Source organism: Lathyrus oleraceus, chromosome 5, assembly GCF_024323335.1.
Source record: "Lathyrus oleraceus cultivar Zhongwan6 chromosome 5, CAAS_Psat_ZW6_1.0, whole genome shotgun sequence".
Taxonomy (NCBI): Eukaryota; Viridiplantae; Streptophyta; class Magnoliopsida; order Fabales; family Fabaceae; genus Lathyrus; species Lathyrus oleraceus.
The window spans coordinates 312,236,832-312,257,305 of NC_066583.1; the positions used below are offsets into that span (position 1 = coordinate 312,236,832).

The 20,474-nt window shown below is 34.7% G+C and overlaps 1 protein-coding gene across 2 annotated transcripts; it reads right to left on the minus strand.

The window, feature by feature from the left end:
- Window positions 1–8,689: 8,689 nt before the first annotated feature.
- LOC127084240 (ribonuclease J) lies at window positions 8,690–20,346 on the minus strand. Of its 2 annotated transcripts, none has more exons than XM_051024656.1 (17): window positions 20,028–20,346; window positions 19,666–19,900; window positions 17,557–17,680; window positions 16,508–16,564; window positions 16,041–16,232; window positions 15,879–15,956; window positions 15,080–15,262; window positions 14,895–14,975; window positions 13,121–13,186; window positions 12,926–13,018; window positions 12,595–12,720; window positions 11,669–11,782; window positions 11,468–11,563; window positions 11,285–11,382; window positions 10,807–11,207; window positions 9,681–10,138; window positions 8,690–9,231 (listed from the first exon to the last, which is right to left on the minus strand). In XM_051024656.1, exons 1-17 carry the CDS (start codon window positions 20,128–20,130, stop codon window positions 9,136–9,138), a joined length of 2,601 nt encoding a protein of 866 aa, XP_050880613.1. In that variant the 5' UTR covers window positions 20,131–20,346; the 3' UTR covers window positions 8,690–9,135. The 2 variants fall into 2 exon arrangements, with proteins under 2 accessions (XP_050880613.1, XP_050880612.1); XM_051024655.1 differs by having other exon boundaries at window positions 19,666–19,903; window positions 20,028–20,345.
- Window positions 20,347–20,474: the final 128 nt, after the last annotated feature.

Consider the following 20,474-nt stretch of genomic DNA (forward strand, 5'->3'; position numbering starts at 1 on the left):
GACCAGGATATATGGCCCATCTTGTATTTTTATCCTCATGAGTTATCTTACCCACATAAAAATAATTCATACCGTTTCTGGAGTTCGAAGATGTATCTCTGGACACATCTATTTTAGTCATCTTTCAGACCAAATTAAAGAGAGATTTTATTGTGCCAAAAATTAATTCGGATATGTATCCCTGGATACGTAAAAAAATATGTATGAAGATGCATCTCTGCAAACACAAGTTATTCAAAAGTTAGTGGGTGATTCGGAAATGCATCTTCGACGCTTTTGTTTCATATCATGTTCCAGACTACCTTTTCCACTTCCTTCTTGTTCATTTTCTACACACAAAAAAAAGGTTATTTTCCTCCTATCAAGCTTTTGAGCTCTCTGACCCATTCAAGATTCTCTTTGTAGCAAATTTCTACTGTTGGAGTTTTAACTCCTCCTTTCCAGCATCTCATAACTCATACATTCAATTTAATTTGATAATTTTTTAAAAAATTTATCTCTTTTTAAGTTTTGATTTGTAGTTAATTGTTTAAACTACATTAGTTGTTTTAGGTACATTAGATAGTAGTGTAAACAATTTCGGTAGGCTAGAAGAATATTCATTGGGGTATTCTTGGACTGTAATGGCAAAAAGGGCGTATATTCCATGGTTGAGACAATCGCAGGTTTGCTCAAAGATGCATCTCTGGATTTGGTCTACATTTTTTTCGGAGATATATCTCTGGATTGGACTCAGGCAAAAAAATGATTGATTTTGTGGAATTTGTAATTTGTCATGTCATGTTGTTTATATATGTTTATGTTTTTGACGCAGATGAAATGACAGAAAACAACACTGGCCGAATTAGGCTTGGGTTGTGTCCCAAAGCGTGTTGGTACGACATTAGAGGGTCGCATCGAGGACCATGATTTGCTAATAACTCATTTAACATTGCATCTACTTCATATCATGAGGTTCCCATGCGTCTGGTTCTCGTAGTTGATTCCCTCAGGCATATGACGCAACAGATCCTGAAGTTCCTAAAGCCCTTGAAGCGTATGTGGAAGCCATTACCGATGCTCTTTATAAAGTTACCTGGAAGGCTCATTCGACATCTCCCTACTTCATCTAAATGTCGACCATGTTGCTAGGTATGTATGGAAAAGGGAGGTATATTTATTTTCTTTTAAAATTCATATGTTTTCAACAAGTTAAATCGATGTTGGTGGTGATTTTTTTTTGACATGAGCGTACGTGTTTGAAATCAATCAACCACAGCAGAAAGATATTGGAGTTGGGATGACCCACGGTTGCTTCGTTCATTGATGTTATATGTTATTCCAGTCTTGTCGGTTTATATTCTTCTTCTTACATGACCATAAACCATGGCATGCAAACAACTTTTGCTAAAAGATGGAATTCAGAGACGTCATTTCTCCGCCTTTCTATAGGAGAGATGGCCACCACCTTGGATGATGTCCCATGCCTCTTGTATCTTTCCATTAGGGGGGATTACTGGACCACGGGAGGATAAGCGAGAAGAAGTTGTTGATATAATGATCGCTCATTTGGGTGTTGACCCTGGTAAGACCGCAAAGGAGGCAACTGACACTAGAGGTATTCATGCTAGGTTTAGTTTTTTGGAAAAGCTTTATAAAGATCATTTGCAAGGGGCCTTGGATGTCGAAGGTGATATATTCAGGTTGGGTACCAATGGTAGTGTACATTGAGGTGTTACATATTGTTCTTGGTTGGCACGTCCATGTTTGTGGACAAAAGTGAAACCTATATCGGTGTGGTGTAACTTAAGTACTTCATCGACCTGACTTCGATTCACGAGTACAACTAGGGGGCGCCTGTTTGGTCTACATGTACTTCATCGACCTGACGTCCATGTTTGTCCTCACTCACATGATTTCTAGGAAACTTCCTAGAAGGTCACCCATTCAAATACTAATCCAAGTCAAGCATGTTTAACTATGGAGTTCTTATTTGTTAGGCTACCGAAAAGAAGATGCATTTTGTTGGTATATGTAGTATCAATCAATCCTTATAAGTCTTCCTTCAATAATGCAGTCCCATACTTGTACAGCCTCAGGATCTTCTTATTTTAATGTGAATTTAGACGACCACTCCCCACCCTCTTTGGCCTCGGGTGTTACAACCACTTTTAGCCCTCTTCGGCCTCAGGTGTTGCATGTCCACCAGCTTTCGTTTGGTTTGTCCCTAAACCACACCATACTAGGAGAGCTCTGCTCTGATACCATTTGTAATTCCGTAAACTACTTTTAGGATTACCAACTAACCCCACAAATCAACACAAGTATTTTCAGCATGTTTTATCCTCACTCACATGCTTTCTGGGAAACTTCCTAGAAGGTCACTCATCCAAATAATACTCCAAGTCAAGTATGTTTAACTATGGAGTTCTTATTTGTTAGGATACCAAAAAGAATATGCATCTTATTGGTATATGTTAATCAATCCTTATAAGCCTTACTTCAACCGTACAGTCTCATACCTACATAGCCTCAGAATCCTCTCATTCTGATATGAATTCGGATGATCGCTCCCCACCTTATTCGCCCTCGGGTGTTACAAACATTCTCCGTCCTCTTTGGCCTCGGGTGTTACACCTACCTACGATAAGGACAGGCCACGTGCAGCCGTATTTTTTCCGTATAGAGGAAATAGTATGGTTGAAGCATTCAGAGGATCTCTTAATTGTGTGGTACCAGGTAACATTTTCTTTTGTCCATACGAGGGTCACCGCCAAATGCGTCATTTTGACGTCATTTCCTTATACTTTAGATGGCTGACATGTGGGTCATTTCTTATGTATCCTTATCTTCTAAAGTGAGCGATGTGTCAGTTTGGCTACTTGCATATTATTTTGAGACCTTCTTATGAGTCCGTTGCGGAGATCTTGGTGCGATACTGGATGATTTCAATATCACTTAGTACTATAGGAGTATCGTTGGATGCTAGATCATGTACATTGGGCTTATGCATAAGGTTACATGTCATGGTTCTATAGGGTGTCACATTATATCATGACACCAGACGCTTCTGGAAGACCACCTAAGTCAATTAACCAGAAGGTACTTAAGGCTCAGGATGACAACATCGAAAGCGTGATGGTGGTCTGTCGGCGTGTTATGGAGATGGGTAAAGAAGGCATAAAGTCAGACTCTTTGAGGATGGCATGCCTCAGTTGGCCCTCATGGAGAACATGGTTGTCGAGTTACGAAATATCGTGCACTATAGTCGGAGGAGGAGAAGGCAAGGGGTCGAGATACACATTAATTTATGTTTGGATGTATTAATTTTTTAGACAAATATTATGTATGGTGTTGCTTTTTGAATTGAGGTATCACTTTTTACTTTCATTTATCTTTAATTAAAATTGATTTTACTGCGATTTTACTTTTATTTTACGTTAATATAAACTGGCCTAAAAAATTATAATGTTGGGACATTGATGTTGTTCTAAAACCATTCAGGGGGTTTTCGAAAATGCATCTCTGAAGTAATCCTCCCTTCCAATTACCATGCTTCCAGTACATGTAATAGGACTTCACGGGATATTTTAGAGATGTATCTCCAGATACACCCATATAATATACAGAGATTCATCTCCATACCATATTTTGATCAAAATGGGGTGGATCTCATAATAGAGCAATTTGGTATGGTTTGGGTGCGTTCAGAGATGTATTTAAGGATGCATGAAGGGTATTTTCAGATTTCCAATGGTGTGTAAGGCACCACCAAAGGTGGAAATAGCATTTCCCTTTTTTATAGGGGGTGCTCTTTCCACCATATTAGGTGCACCCACACATATGGAAACCCTAAAAAGCATTCATGCGTTCGGAGATGCATCTTCTGGCGCACCCAAAATCACAACAGTCTTCATCTTTCTGAAATCCACCCCATTTTGAACAAAATATGGTCTGGTGATGTATCTCTGTATTTTTTCAGGGGTGCATACAAAGATGCATATCTGAAATACTCCATGTACTCATTTATGGTATTTTTAATCATTGAGTTGGTTTAACTAACAACTCAGTGATGTTTCTGCAGATGCATGTCCAGAAATGTCAAGCATGAAATTGGATAAAACAAACCTTGCATGATCTATTTATGTAAAGAAGATGTTCATCATCTATCTTATATTAGTTTAGATAAAGACAAAATCTTATCAGTAAAGAAAGATAGAACAAGAAAAAGATTGGAATCAATTATCAATATTACATAAGATTTGGAAATCAAAAGATTGGATGATTGGTCAAAGTACTCTAATGGAAATTCATATGTTTATATAATCTTTAGATGCTCAAGAAAATTCATCTCATCTTCTCTAAATATTTCCCAATCATTAATTTAGCATGCTCTAACAAAACATAACTTATAAAAGGCAAAATTTCAAAAATTACATCATTGCAATAGATTACATATTATATGCAACAAATTGCTTCAAGATTTTTATTAAAATTTTAGGAATTGGATTTTTTGTGGGTTGGTGTGTTAATTTGGGTGAAAAGTTGTTGAGTAGTTAGGTGATGATTTATGACGAATTTGGTTATGGGAACTATTAAAGCATGGCGGCTTCATGTGTGCATTCTATGTTGAACTACACACTTGAATAACATTGATTGTTTTGGATTTATGAACTACTGATGTGTGTTGTTATGCTTGTTGTATGTGTAATGAATTGATATTATGGTATGTGTGTTGCTAGGTTAATCAAGCAATGGTTTTGGATTTTTATTGTGTGCATGATGGATCTTGTGGTGTGGGTTGTTATGACAGTTATGATTAATTGGAATGTATGCATAATATGTAAGCTTTAAGTTAGACATGATGGATGATTGGATTAGGAGAAAAATGATGTATACTAAATTATTTTGTGTATGTTATTGGCATGATGGTGTGTTGGGTTGCTAGACTGTGATGCTTTAAAGTGAATTGATGGGTATGAGTATTGGTTGCATACATCTATGGTTGGCCTAATGTATGTGTTTGGTAGATTTGATTTAGTGTTTAGTACATTTGATGTGTGTGTGTGTATGTTGAGTTATATGTTAATTGTCATGACAGTAGGGAGATTGGAGATGTGTGCATAACATTGTCTTTATGTGTAACATTGTGACTGAGGCTGATGTTGTTTAGATTTTGCAGGGTTGTTTTGGGCATGATGAAGCAAGTATGTCATTGGCATGAAATTTGGCATGGAGCTTGTCATGAAAATGCATCATGATGGAATTTGGGGATGGAAATGAAGAAAGCTTTAAGATCAAGGAGAGAGTCAAGAAGATGAAGAAAAAAATAGGTATAAGATTAAGTTGACTTTGGTCAATTATTTGACCAAAAGTCGACCTTAAGTCAGATTTAGGATTTTTGTGTAGTTTGTATTTTTGACTTTTTGTAATGTATTTTTTGGGGATTTAGATTGTGAAGTTGACCTTGTATGTATAACTTGCTCCTTAAGTAAATGACATTTCCCTCCATTTGCATAATTTAAATTTTGAATCCAAATTGAAATTCCTTAATCAAGAGAACAAAAGTCCATCCATATCTAACATGTAAAAGCCTTATAAGAAATTGGTTAACAAAAAGTAAACTTTTCATGGTTGACTTTGTTGACCAAAAGTCAACCTTGTGTGAATGAGTTGCAAATTTCCTTTTTCATGAAGTGCACCAATACAAACAAAATGTCTTGACCATAATTAGGGATTCCAACACTTAGGCCAAGAAAAATCAATACTCAAAGTTAGCTATGCCCAAAAATTCAACGGTGGCACAATGGTCCCACAAGCTTGTTTCACAAGTGTACACCATAAGAAAACTCCAATCCATGAAGATTGATATCATCCTTGGCATAATTCAATATCTTGTATCATAAATAATAGGAATCCTTTGTATCACTGATGTTATATGTAAATGAAAATACAAATGAATGATCATACAATGGATGATTAGGGTAGGTGTATGCAGATGAATTACGAGCCATGAGCCAAATGAAATGAGAATAGGTGGGGGAATTTTTGGGGTATGACAAGATAGGTAGGTGTATGCCGATGAATTATGCAGACACAAAGGGGGATCTTGGAATAATCTGAAGAAACCCGAGCTGGGGCAAGAGCCGCTCAGGCAGATGTGGATACATCAGGTGTAACCCACAAGTCAACCATCCAGATGAGAAGGTTGTGTCATCCAGGGGACATGTTTGATAGTGACCATCATACAAGAAAAAGGATATGTCATCTACTATAGTGCGGTCAATAAACACCTTAACAACTTTATCGCCTAATTCCCTCTGAACGAGGCAAAAGCGTAACTACGTGGCCAATCCTCAATATAGTCAATCTTAGTTTCTTAATAGGACATGCGAGGTAAGTGAGAGATGATCCACGTCTGAAAATGGTTCAGATAAAATATTAGTTATAAGTGTAACATTAGTGTTATGAAAACATTAGTAACAATAAAGGTTACACATTTATTACCGTAAACAACGTGCAACTTCCTATCATGTGTCTTGTCTTCCAAAGACAAGTTTCACCTAGTTTGGAGTATAGATAAACCAAACATGTGCCCCCCAGTTGTACTCGTAGATCCATTTTAAGTCGATGAAGTATGTCAGGTAGATAACATCAATGTATGTTGCACTTTTGTCCCTAAATATTGTTGTGTCAACCAAGTATGTGAGTTATGACCTCAATGCACATTGTCTCTGGAATAAAACCTGATAATCATTACCTTCGACATCCACTATCGCGACCAAGTGATATTTGTACAATTCCTCCATATGTGAAAATTGGGCATGAGCGTCTCTCGTAGCATCAAGCTCTATTTTGGCCTCACTTGCGTCAGCTCCCAAATAGTACATTGTCAATTCAAATGTCTTGGATTTGTTGATTCAAAAATGGTTTAGTAATCTTTCCCAAATCGGAAGATACAGAAGACATGAGATATCATAAATGGCAATGGACATCTCACCACGAGGGATGTGGAAAGATGATGTCTTCTTATGTCATCTCTCCACAAAAGTTGTTAACATGTCATGGTTAATGATCTTGTATCCAATGGTGCATAAACCTATCAGTCCAAAGTAACAAACTACATATTGAAACCATGTATTTCCATTATGTTTCAGGTTCAAAATCTCCCTAGCATGGTTTATAGATTTTACCGTTTCACGCTCCCGTAAAAATAAATATATAAACATCAATCACAACTAAATTAGTATGAAACACATGTAATATAAAAGTAAATGAATATACATCTATTTCCCACTCATGTCTAGCAACATGTTTTGCGTAGAAAGGAAGTAAGGAAGTGTCATATGGACCTCCTGAAAAACTATCAGGAAAGAGAGCAGCAACAGTAGCAGGTTTCTCTTGTTGGTCTTCAGGGGGCACATGCGAAGCAGGAGACACATGTCCTTAGGAGGTCTGAGACACGCGACCTTGTGAAATTTGAGACGGATGACCATATGAAGTCGATGTTTCCGCATCAAACAAACTAGCATTAAATCGTGGCCTCAAGCACATTGTCTTCTCCCTATGAACGAACACATGTTGCGATACACGGTTGTGCCTGAATTTGTCCTACTTTTTAGCCATTATTCCTATAGTACGAATAAAAAAATCATATAAAATTCAAGGCAAGTAGAATTCAGAGTACGAAGATGCATCTCCGTAAAAATGCATGATTGTAGAAAATGCAGAAAATCTCTTATGATTTCCTAACACCGACAAATATGAATGTATATCTATACAAGCTACCTATTTTGAATGTAACAACAACCTAATGCATTTTAAACAACATATTTTACCTAATACATGCATCACAACTCAAAAATTGAAAGGAAATTAGAGTTGTTGTGTGAAAGCTTGAATGGAGTGAATGGAATATCCTAGAATTGATTGCAATGAGGTAGAAAAAGTATTAAAGCTTAGACAATGACACACCTAAATCTTGCTCACGAGCTTTTTGAAGTGTTTGTGAAAGTATAACAAATGAATAAGGAAAAAGGAAGGGTCTAGCACGCGTTATGTTAATTAAACCCCGTCCGAAGATGTATCTCCGTAAACTTCGCTGAGCGTAAATTATTGAATTTTAAAATTAGGATTATTACAAAAATACATCTCCAAATACATTTTTGAGAAAAATGGGATAGGTGACTCACTTACGAAAGGGTTGTGAGTGTGTAAAATAGATGTGTTTAAATATGCGTCTCCAAAATCTGAGATTTTGTGACTTTTTACCTTATTGAAAGTGTGCAAAAGAGATATGTCTAAATTTGCATTTCTAAAATCTATGAATTTTTGTGACTTTTCGCCGTGATAAACTAGCACCCATAGCATGGATAAAGGAACATGTTATTGCTATCAGGAAATCAACATAGTAAAATGATTAGAGAAGATCCATATTTTGATTATTTTTTTCTTTCAAACCAATCTCATTCTCTTTTAATAATATTTGTATAGAATATGGTAAAAAGTTTAATCAGAAAACCATTTTCACAATTTCCTTATAGAAAGTTTTGGAAATAAAAAGAGAGTAAAAACTAGACCACATTTTATACTTAAAAGTGAAATAAAAAACAGAAAGTAAAGGGAAACAAAAATTGCTCTAAATTATTTTTTTGGTAGAAAAATGCTCTAAATTTATCCCTGCTCTATTTATATCTTTCGTATACTAGACTATATGAACAAGCAATAAGACTATCATCACCAGCAAGTTACATCAAGATTCTACTTTCACTACCAATGTTATGTTGTCTGTGGCCAGAACCCAAAACATGCCACCACCAACAGTAATAAAATTGATTACGAGTAATGAAATACACAATAGACAAAAGAAACCAAAAAGGAGGGCGAGTATTGGAAGTGGGGAATAAATTGTCCCCCCTAAACCCATAATATTTTTTCCTTATCAGCTTAGCTTTTGTTAGTATCAAAGCAAATCCCTTTTATGTTGCCTATGCCCTTAGACCTCAAAAAATTGTGGATTTTAAACGCCAATGGTTCATGTTACAAGAACCATGCAATTGATGGATTATCTTCTTGGTCACCAAGCTCGGACCTTTGATCATTTGAAATGCAGAAAGCTCGGCAAAATATTTCTTATTCTAGCCGCCACATTTCCAATCAATTTGATGCCGGTGCTTTGTCACTAGACAATATCCTTTCCATGTCTTCAAGATATAGCCAATTTTTTTTGCCATCCTTCCCATTCTTGATCTCCTGCTTAGAATATAAAATAAGTTATTATTGAAATAGTAGTTATATCAGAAAGTTATATTTATCATCATTTCCTACACTTGTACTAAAGCTGAATATAATCCCTCCTATTATATATAGAGGTATCCTTGGGTCAGTTTGGTATGCGGGGATGGATGGATGAGGTGGAAAGCATGAGCTTTTTCCCTTCCCTCCCATCATAACTTATCATACATTAATTTTTTTGGTCTCCCGGCATTTTTGAATCCGCTCCTACAATAGTAAGGGGGAGAAAATTTGGGTTTCGATACAATTTTACAAGCAAAACCCAACAAAGATTTTTACCTTGTACCTAATCGATCATTAAATATAAAAACCAAAAAACCAGTAAGCGTAGAATCACGGATGATTATTGAAGTGAAAGGATGTCATTCTTTATAATATTAACAGCAAGTTGCTTATAAGAAACAAACCTCATATTTCAGTACCAAAGATGTCCACCGAGATTTGCATTGTGCAGGACTTCTACTGATCCCATCAGCCAACAAGCTCTGAGATATCTCTTCCCAGAGAGCCATCCTTCCCTTCACAACTTTAAATCTGTCATGGAGGTCACTCCGCAAATCAATCAGCTTTTTAACTTCCTCAGCTTTCCATTTATTTTTCTTTACTGATTTTGATGACTCTGGCTCAGCATTAGAGATTTCTTCAGACTTGGCTTCATCAATGTCTTCAGAATCATCTTGCTTCAGATTGGACTTATACTCCTTTAGTGGAACATAACCATTGTTAGCCTTATTTGATTTCTCAACTGATGCAATAAATGGTTTCCAAAATTCATCTGTATCCTCTGAATCGGGTAAATCACCCTCAGCTTCACTTGTAGCGGTGTCTTTCTCAGGTAATAGCCCTTCAATATCATTGTCATCATCTGCATAATTAATAGAACATGGTGAGAAAAAACATAAAAGATATAGTAAAAAAAATTACACCAAAATAAATTGGTGTAAATCAAGTATTGAAGGACTAATGCCCATATTTTCAATTATACTAAATACACTGGAGTCAAGCAAAACTTACTAGTAAGTAATTTTGAAAACATATGAATCCACCATCTAAATTCCTATGGGAAATTTAACTAACCTTCAACATTGCATTTTTTTGTGAAGAAAAACGCTAGAGCGAAAACCATAGTTAGATTGGTTTACACGTAAAAAGCTTCCTTTGAGTTTGACAAAAATAGACCAGTTGAATGCAGAACTTGGGTGCCACGTGCCAATAACAGTCGCATTTTACTGGTTTCTTTTCAGTTTTCAAATTTTCTTCGATAACTTATGTTTATGTTAGCATATATGATTATGATAAAATAGGTGCGGTACGGAGCCTGGTTGCTTCCTTCCACTCTACTTTCACAATAGACAAATTGGACAGTTGGTTGGGTTTAGCAACTAATGTAGGTATGAAAATGGATTCAAAAGAATCAAACAAACACTTACATTACCTATTTCGTAAATTGAAAATACAAGTACAAAAGTGAACCAACCGGATCTCAACAATTGACATTTTTATATATATTCCTGAAATGCACTGTGATGTTACCTTTTATTTGTGTTGTGGTGGATTGGTTTTCCTTTCTACGTTCATCCACTACCTTTCTTAATGTTGATATTCCAGGACCAACACGGGACTTGCCAGACAATTTTGTGTTTATCTCATCCGCCAAAACAGCTCCAGAGTTTTCTATGGCAATGGCAATTACTTCGGGCCGTTTACCACTGTACTTCCTCACCATCTTCCTCAACATCTCAGACACAGTTCTTTCCACGTGAGGCAGTGGGCTTTTAACGGGACAGCTAGAAAGCGCTGCATGAGCAGCTTTATAAAGTGCATCTAACAGCTTCCCTTTGTCTAGCCATAGGCATCTCGTGGTAATCCTTATCTTCCCTTTCAAGGTGTTTTCAGCCAAACTTTCTAAATTTTTAGGGCGAAATATTTCCATGCTGTAAAAGATAAATGTTAGGATGCACTAAACATGCTATACTTCTCTACGACTTACTTTAAAACATGAAAGATCTACCTAATCACAATCATGCCATCTAATGCAATTCTCATTCTTTCATCAATAAAGAGTTCACTAGATGTACCAAATGCTTTGTCGCCATCACTATATTTCAACTGCAAGAGAAAGGAAACCCAAAAATCTCATAGCTTATTAGAGGCTTTCTAAAAGAGACCAAAGATAGTACTCAAGGCCACCAACCTGTAAATTCTCTTTTCCAAGGGAAATGAAACCATTGGAAAGAACCCTTCTATTTCTCAAGTGTGAAACCCCAAGCATCTCTCCGTTCTTTATAACCTGGTGCATAAAGGTCACAAGTCAGCCAACATGTTATCTGAGGACTCACATGATATATTTAAACACATCTCTATCACAAGATCCGTTTGAGAGGAAGTGACTCACAGCAGTATGCCGAATGCCAGTTGATTTTCCAAGTGATTCATGCTCCTTCAGGAACAAATATTCTCCATGTACAGGAAGAAAATGTTGCGGCTTCACTATTCTAAGTACTTCCTCCTGCAAAATGTGTATTTTATTTACTTTTTATTAGCATGTCATGTCAAACAGAAAATGTATAGAAATCATATTGAATGACACATCACATGAATGAGTAAACTGAAGAAGCATCAGAAGAAATTAACTAGTTTGAAAAGACTTGATCATTCATGCATGTGAATTCTAAAAAACTCACTATCAGGCAAGGGTCCCTTTGCTACAAATTATTAAAAAATTATTTTTATATCCAATAATTTAGAGATTAATTTTGCGACATTACTTAAAAAAGAATCTATGTTATGTTGTGTTTGTTTACAGTACTGTAAATCACAATTTTTATATAAAAAATCAGTTAACAGAAACTTATTTCAAGAACATCTCACATGAATTTTTTTTTCAGATTCTAATTAAAAAAGTTTGTAACAAATGGAGCCCTAACTACGAAAAAAAGGCAAACACCTAATTTTTCTTATCCAAATACCAATGAGAACTTGGAAGACTTTGGACGGTATAAAGATGTAAATATTTCCAGTTTCTTTAAAAATGATTTTTAAACTATCCTTGGTTAGAAGAGTAGTAATAATAATTTGGTACTCATAATTATTTTATGGAAAGGGCACTTGTTAAAAATCTATTATAGAAATTGCCTTGGAAAGCATGCATCCATTTCCTTAAATTGTTCTATCCAATACAAAATTTCTTTGAATCTTTAACATGTGCCTTTAGGGCACAGGTTAGCATGATCCTTATTGGATATCTTAAAAGTGTTGAATAGACAATGACGAGCAAATAAAAAATAGGAACACAGAAATGTTGTGCAATAAAAAACTTACCAATTCTCCACGATATGCATGACCAGATGTGTGCAAGAATTCATTTCTCCCCATAACTATTGTTGATCCAATCTCTGATATGCGATTCATCATTTCCATCACACGAGACTCATTACCAGGGATAACCTGACAGTTTGATTTTGAATCAGAGGAGGACAAATCAAAAACTACAAACTAGTTTGTGAATAAATTTTTTTGAGACGTCACTAGAAAGGACTGGAAGTTAGAATAGCAGACTGTAAATTCATGACAGGTTCTTTAATTATGCTACTTATATTAGGCTTTAAGATAAAGTTAATTCCAAACAGATAAATGCAGTATTTTACCATACCTTAGCTGAATACAGAATAATATCTTCCTTGGTAAGTTTGAAAAAATGGCTACTTCCATAAGATGCAAGATTTAAGGCAGCACGTGGCTCTGCCTGACACAATAGCATGCATATTTGGTCATATGACTTAAACTTTTCCAATGTTCATATTTCATGAAACTATGCAGTATTTTAAGGATAGTGTAAGTAACTTACTTGAGAGCCGGTTGTTACAATAAGCAGATCCTTGGGTGCATAAGCATCAATATCCTCTGCTTTCACCTACGTAAAATTACGGACAATAAGGGCAACAGACATAAGCCGTACACATGCAGTTATAAGAAATCACATGATCATAAAGTGCCACGAATAACATTATTTATAATCAAAACACACCATCTAACATGAAAGTTAAGTCTTGAAAGCAGATGGTTATACTGAAAGATGATTTTTGAATGAACTAGTAAAGAGGGGCAGGCCAATTAGTCACAGATAATGACAACATACTGTATTTAAAGAACCAATGAACCTCTTGAGATCAGTGTAGTCAAAGGCACCGAAGTAAGATGTCAAAAAGGGCTAACAAAGGATGTGATTGTTTCAGGTTTGAAATTATATTCCTTGGAATTATATTCCCATGATTATTATTTCCATGAATAATATTCATACTCATGTGTTAGTAAAAATTTAGATATCCTAGGAATACTTGTAAAATTTGTTTAATTTAAGTTTATAAGAAAATAAAAATAAAGTGAGAATTATTGGAAGTTATACTTAGTTGAACTTATTCCCATGGGAATGCCAAATTTTCCACACTTAAAGCATGGGAATAATTATGGAAGAAATCATGCGTACATAACTACGAAGCCCGGACTCGGACACAGATACTGGACACGACACGGACACGGACACGAGGACCCCGCTAATGTAAAAATCATAGGACACGGACACGGTTATATATATTTTATATATTAATATAATAATGCAATTTATGGACAAAATTTGTAAAGAGTTTAAAATGAGAAGCAAAATTTATGTTTATTTAAGATAAAACAATCAAAAATTCTTTCAACACTTTCAAACATGATAATTGATATTCATAGATACCTTGTGAAAACCGAACCAATGGTGCGCAAAGATGAAAAATAATTGGAGAAGATAAAAGAATTTTGTGGAGACAAAAGTAGTGAAATATAAAAAAATAAGGAATCCTAATTGTGTTGTTTTTATATTGAAGAAGTGGAATATGAAAGCTAAGAAAACTTATTTATTTTATAAATTTTGAAAATATTTTAGTAGGATTTTTTTTTAACAAAAAAATCTGGAATTTTTTGAATTGGACCGTGTCCTTCATTTGAAATAAGGTGTCGTATCCGTGTCCGCAATAATTAAATATTCTTTTTTCTGTTGGACACTTCAAAAACGTGTCTGATACGTGTCGTATGTGTGTCGGTGTCCGATACGCGTGTCGGTGTCCGATACGCGTGTCGGTGTCCGACACGGCGACACATTGTGTGAATGACGTGTCGGAGCTTCATTGGTACATAACATTCTTGGGAATAAAAAACACCCGAGAACAATTTTCGAAAACCTAAACAAATATGGGAATCGCATTTCCAATACCACGTTCTCAGGAATGTAATTTTAGACCTTGAAACAAACACCCTCAAAGTTAAAATACATTGGAGAACTTAGGTGGTGATTTATGTAATTGCAAAGAGATAATCTTATTTATTTACTTGAAACAAACAACAAATTAATAAATCAATCTGATTACAGTAACCTGACCAACTTCTGAAAATCATAACCAGTGACAACATGCACTGAGTCTCTGCTAAAAACGTTATGAAAAAACAGATCAGCAATAGACTTCAGCATGACTGTATGGTCCATTAATTGGATGGCGGGTCAAAATTTTAAAATTAGGTCTAGTCACCAAGTACATCAAATTTGGAAGAATTCTAGAGAAAATTCTAAAAACATTCATTACCAGAGTGGATGGATCAAAAGGCGCCTTTCCATCCTTCCAAGCTGCTTCTAAGTATGTCCTTAAAGACATACCAATAAATACCTGATATAATAATTATACAATTATAGTCTCCAAGTATTTTGTCATTCTAAACAAGAAAACCATTATCAATTGCATTAAAGAATATTAGCAAGTGGGAATATTACCAACTTTCTGCCAGTTAAATCAGCAGCAGCCTTCACACTTCCAATCCGATGTAGATTTGATGCAAACTGGGTTGTAATGACCCTTCCTTTAGAAGCTGAAATATGCCTCAGTAATGCATCTGCTACAACAGATTCACTAGTTGTCCTTCCGGGCGAGAGCACATTTGTTGAATCACTCATCATCTGAAAAGCAAAGTCCAAATCCATGTTTACTTGTTGTTAACATTTAAGATGAACAGGTGAAAGTAATATATATATATATATATATATATATATATATATATATATATAAACAGTCAATATGATCGTTTTAAATTGTAAACAAGTGAGCATCTGGTATCTTAGACTAATCTTTTTATGTTCAATAGATAAAAACAAAAACAAAAGAATTTTTCCTAACAATACAATGGGGGGGGGGGGGGGGGGGGGGGGGGGGGGGGGGGGGGGGGGGAAGCACATTGAAAAGAATATACACTAACCAAAGTAGAGATTACATATTTAAAATATATATCAAGAAAGAAACATAATGCAATGAAATTTTGAAGTGGAAACTTGTCTTTTGAGCAGTTCCACCAGCACTGACCATGAAAGCCAAATTCGGCTTAACAGGGACTATTTGAGTACTGCTCAGAGAGCACCACCACAATTGAAATATACACCTAAAGTAAACTGTTAGTAGCCTGTGAAACCCACAATATCTTCAAATTGCACTAAGCTTATCTCGTCCTTATCATCAATAATAAGCTCAAAATATATTATCTAAACCCATAGCTAGTAACAGAAGATCCAGGTGACTCACCAATGTTACTCCTTCTTTAGAGAGTTCCTCTAAAGCCTCTCGATCAAACACCTTCCCATCAAGCGGTGTCTCGTCAATCTAATGAATCAACTTTTTCAGCATCAGGAGGTTCAAGGTAAATGAAAGGGACAATGCATTGAGAATTAAAAGTAAAACTCTGACCTTCCAGTCCCCAGTGTGAAGAATAGTACCATCAGAACAACGAAGAACTAGTCCACAACAGTCAGGAATAGAATGAGTCACCCTAATAGGTTCTATTTCAAATGGACCGGCAACAAACTTGTTCTTTGTTCTAAAGATTTTGAGTCTAGATGGAAGAAAAAGACCATGCTCCTTCAAACGTTTTTTTATAAGCTGTTAAAAGGAAAAAGCTTTACCTTCTCTGGACTGCAGTGGATAAAATAAACAATGCAAAGAACAGATATTTGATGACAAAATTATGCAAACAAAATTTTAGATAATAGATGTCTAATACAGTAAGGAAAACTAAAGAACTCGAGAGTTATTCAATTTCAAGATCTGTGGATACTGACGCCTTCTACCATTTCCTACCATCAGTTTAGTTGATTCAGAGTAATTGAACTAATTAAAAACAAGCATTTATACAAATTAATTTTCTTGCCGAATACCTCCATTGTAAAGGAAGATGCAAAAATCGGTGTATTCGAATCCAATGCTGGGATGACCTGATGAATAAGTTATGTTAAGAACAAACATAAATATAGGACAAATTGCATTGTTATGAATAATCTATTAGAATAAAAATGTAAGAAGGAAAAGAGCATATTAGAAGGAAGAATGTAAAATCAATATATTTTCAGGTATAAGAATAATAACTCATTAAACTTTAAGTGATTGCACATACATACAAAGACATTTAGGACTGAAGCAAGCCTATTATGCAGCAGCCTCTTTGAAATCCAAATCTAGAAAGATATAGGAGGCTGTATGGTAGGAAATACCTCGAGCAGGCAGAGTAAAAAGAACACAGGAAATAAAACAAATGTATGTTAGCTAGAAAGAGATATCCAATTCCTTTGTTGACCACAGACCCCAAAATAGAAACACGGACTTCAGCAGAAATAGTCTTGTGACTTGTGAAGCCTACTGTTCTTTCATACAAAAAGACTCCAACTTAGATGGAATCTTAGAAAAGATCCATGTGATAAGACTCAAAAATTTGAAAATTTGTATTTCAAATCAGAAAGTGAAAGGAAGATGGGTGTCATTTGCAAGTGAAAGTACTACATAGTAGATCCAAGCAAGGAAACATGAATACACAGCAAAATGAACTAATTGTTAGAGCTCGTAGAGGAGTGTGGCAAAAAGAGTCCTATGTCTAAAATACAAACCATCCCCCAAGCCAACAATTGTAGAACTAAGTTATTTGATGACTTCAACTCAGTAAATATAAATCTCCTTCAAAGCTCATTGTCTTCTATATTATTAAAGCAGTAACAACATCAGAGATAGCTTCCTTTCACAAACTAAAGAATACTTCTTTAAGTTCAGTCTCAGATTATATTTTATAATGATAGAATGCATCGAACACTGAGCATTACAATTTGAAATGCCCCTTCATAAATGTCAAAGAGAACTAATAGCATCGACAAAATATTTATTTTGGTTTCCATCTCAACAAGTCAAGCCAACAGTCCAATAGAGAAGGAGGCATTACCCAAGGCAACGCACCGATATGATCTTCATGACCATGCGTTATAATAACCGCTTCAATTTTGTGGCTCCATTTTTTTATAAAAGTTGTATCAGGTATAATCTTTTGTACTCCAAGGTCATCATAACTGAAACATCATACGATTCACACCACATACATGCCAAAATCACTTAACCGAATAAAAGTAAATGAAATCACACAGCAAACAACAATTTGACAGTTACTTTGGGTCTGTTTTAATTGACATATTTCAACTTCTGTACTTCAAAATAAAACAAAGAGCGGGAAATTATTAATAATAAAGGTGACACTGATGACCATTGTACAAACTGCCTCATAAGGGATTTCAACTCCGTCTTTGAGGTTACAAAGTCAATCTTACAACTGAATCAACACCTCGTGGACACAAGCTTATCTATTGAGACAATCACTTGTGAGACTGTTTGGGGGAGCTTATAGAAACAACATATGAATGTCCATAACCTATTTTAAATTTATTTCCATGAGCTCTCCAAGATAGTTTATAAAAACAAATTATAGCTAATATTATAACATATTGACTTTATTTAATTTTTTGCTATAGAAATAGTTTATACATAAACACTTATCTCATAATCATTTATGCTATAAGCGCTTAATTACATTGCTATCCAAACAAGACCAAAGTGCACAGTATTTTCTGAATGTCTTGAATATTACTACCTCTATTCCTATTTATAAGAAAAAAGTTTGTTTTTTAGATTCATTAAATAACTAATGTATTTGATCTATATTTTGTCCAGATACATTGTTTATTCAATAAACCTAAAAAGCAAACTTTTTCTTATAAATAAGACCAGAGGGAGTATGATGCAATGAAAACTATTAAGGACCTATGTAGCACCGACATTTTTTATCGAATGCATGTCCAGTGTCCTACACGACACTACCATATATTCCCACCTTCTCTTAGTATAAGATTCCTACAAATTTCACATATATTAAAAAAAGGGGTTGAAGCAATAAATTTATAAAAAAAGTTGTGTTACTTTCAGATAATTGCCCCTAATAATTACCCCTAAATTTAATCATATAATTGGAAAAAGAAAACAAAATTCATGTTTACCAATTATACATGTGAAAGTTTGAAGATGGTCTTATATCAAGAGACTACAAATATAGAAAGTGAATTTTATAATTAGGAACAGCGAGTACATTCGATTACATTCAATTTCTATCATGTAGGGCTGGAAATGAACCAAACCAACTCGAAAATAGTTCGAGACTCGATTCGATAATTAATTCGTTGGACTTGGTTCATGAACCAAATGAGTCGAACTTGAGCTCAAAACTAAATTCGTAAAATAAATGAATTGAACTTGAGCTATGTATAGTTTGACTCGTTAGGTTCATAAGTCGACTCGGTTATATATATATATATATAATATATATATATATATATATATAATATATATATAGATTATATATATATATATATATATATAAGATATATAGATATATATATATATATATATATAATATATATATATATATATATATAATATATATATATATATATATATATATATATATATATATATATATATTAATATATATATTATATATATATATATATATATATATATATATATATAATATATATATATATATATATAGATCTATATATATATATATATATATATAAATATTTTTAAATCATATATCTCAATAGTATCATTTAGAAAAAATAATGTATAGATTTATTTTTCCTTTAAAGTTTTATTTTGTTTTAATATTTTCTCTTTAAAAAGAATAATTTAAAATGTCAAATATAATAAAAAAATTTAAACTTTAAAAAATGACTTTTTAGTCCGTGAAGTAAACAAACTGAACCTAACAAGTTGAACCGAATTGTTCAAGAACTTAAAACGAGTCGAGTTCGAGCTTAAAAAAAAGTTCGTGTCGAACTCGAGTCGAATTTCGAGCTAAACCAATTCTTATCGAGTCGAGTCGAGCTGACGACGGGTTCGACTCGACTCGACTCATTTCCACCCTACTATCATGCTCTCAAATTATTAACAATATCGACATACAAGTGCAGTGTTAGTGTGTGCTTCATAGTGAAGGACTTACTCAGGAAACATGATACCGGCATCAATGAGGATATATCGGTCATGATTCCCTACAAGCATACAATTCATTCCAATTTCACCTAAACCACCAATAGGTAGAACACGCAAAGGCGGTCCATCGGAACCTTCATAAAACTGCTCCATCTTGCGTTGAACAGAATCTTCCATACTTTTCCGTGGACCTTCGATTCTTCCTCTTCTCTTGTGAGGTACTCTAGAACTAGATCCATCATTACCTACTAATGCATACAGAAAATAATTGCCAATTACATTACTAAACAATAATAATACACACAGAGAATACTAAAATAGTTAATGTTGAAATGTAGTAATAAAAGTGAAAAAGCGGAGGATTGTTATCACCGGAGAGCGCTGAAGCGGAAGCGGAAACGGAAAGTCTGGTTGGTTTTGAGCGGAGAAAGAGGAGAGTGTGAGGAAGGGGAGGGAGAGACGTGAGAGCGGCCATTTTTGTGAGAAACGTGAAAACCCTAAGCTATGCTATGGAGAGAGAGTGTGTTGGTTAGAAATTAGAAGGGGATAGTGTTACTGCTTCTTCTGCTGGTGCTGGTTGATAGCGGGAAATGGAGATTCGTTCAGTGGATTGGTTTCGTTGAGCTTCAGAAATATCTTTCTTATCGGATTCTGCATTATACGACACTTAAACCGAACGTGTCTACCACACGTGTGGAATCATAAACCCCTCCTTTCATTTATTTGAATTACTAGTTATAAAGATATTCATTCTATGTTGTAAGACTTTTTTGGGCAAACTTGAAAGATTTTTTTAATGAATACAAATTTAGATTAAGG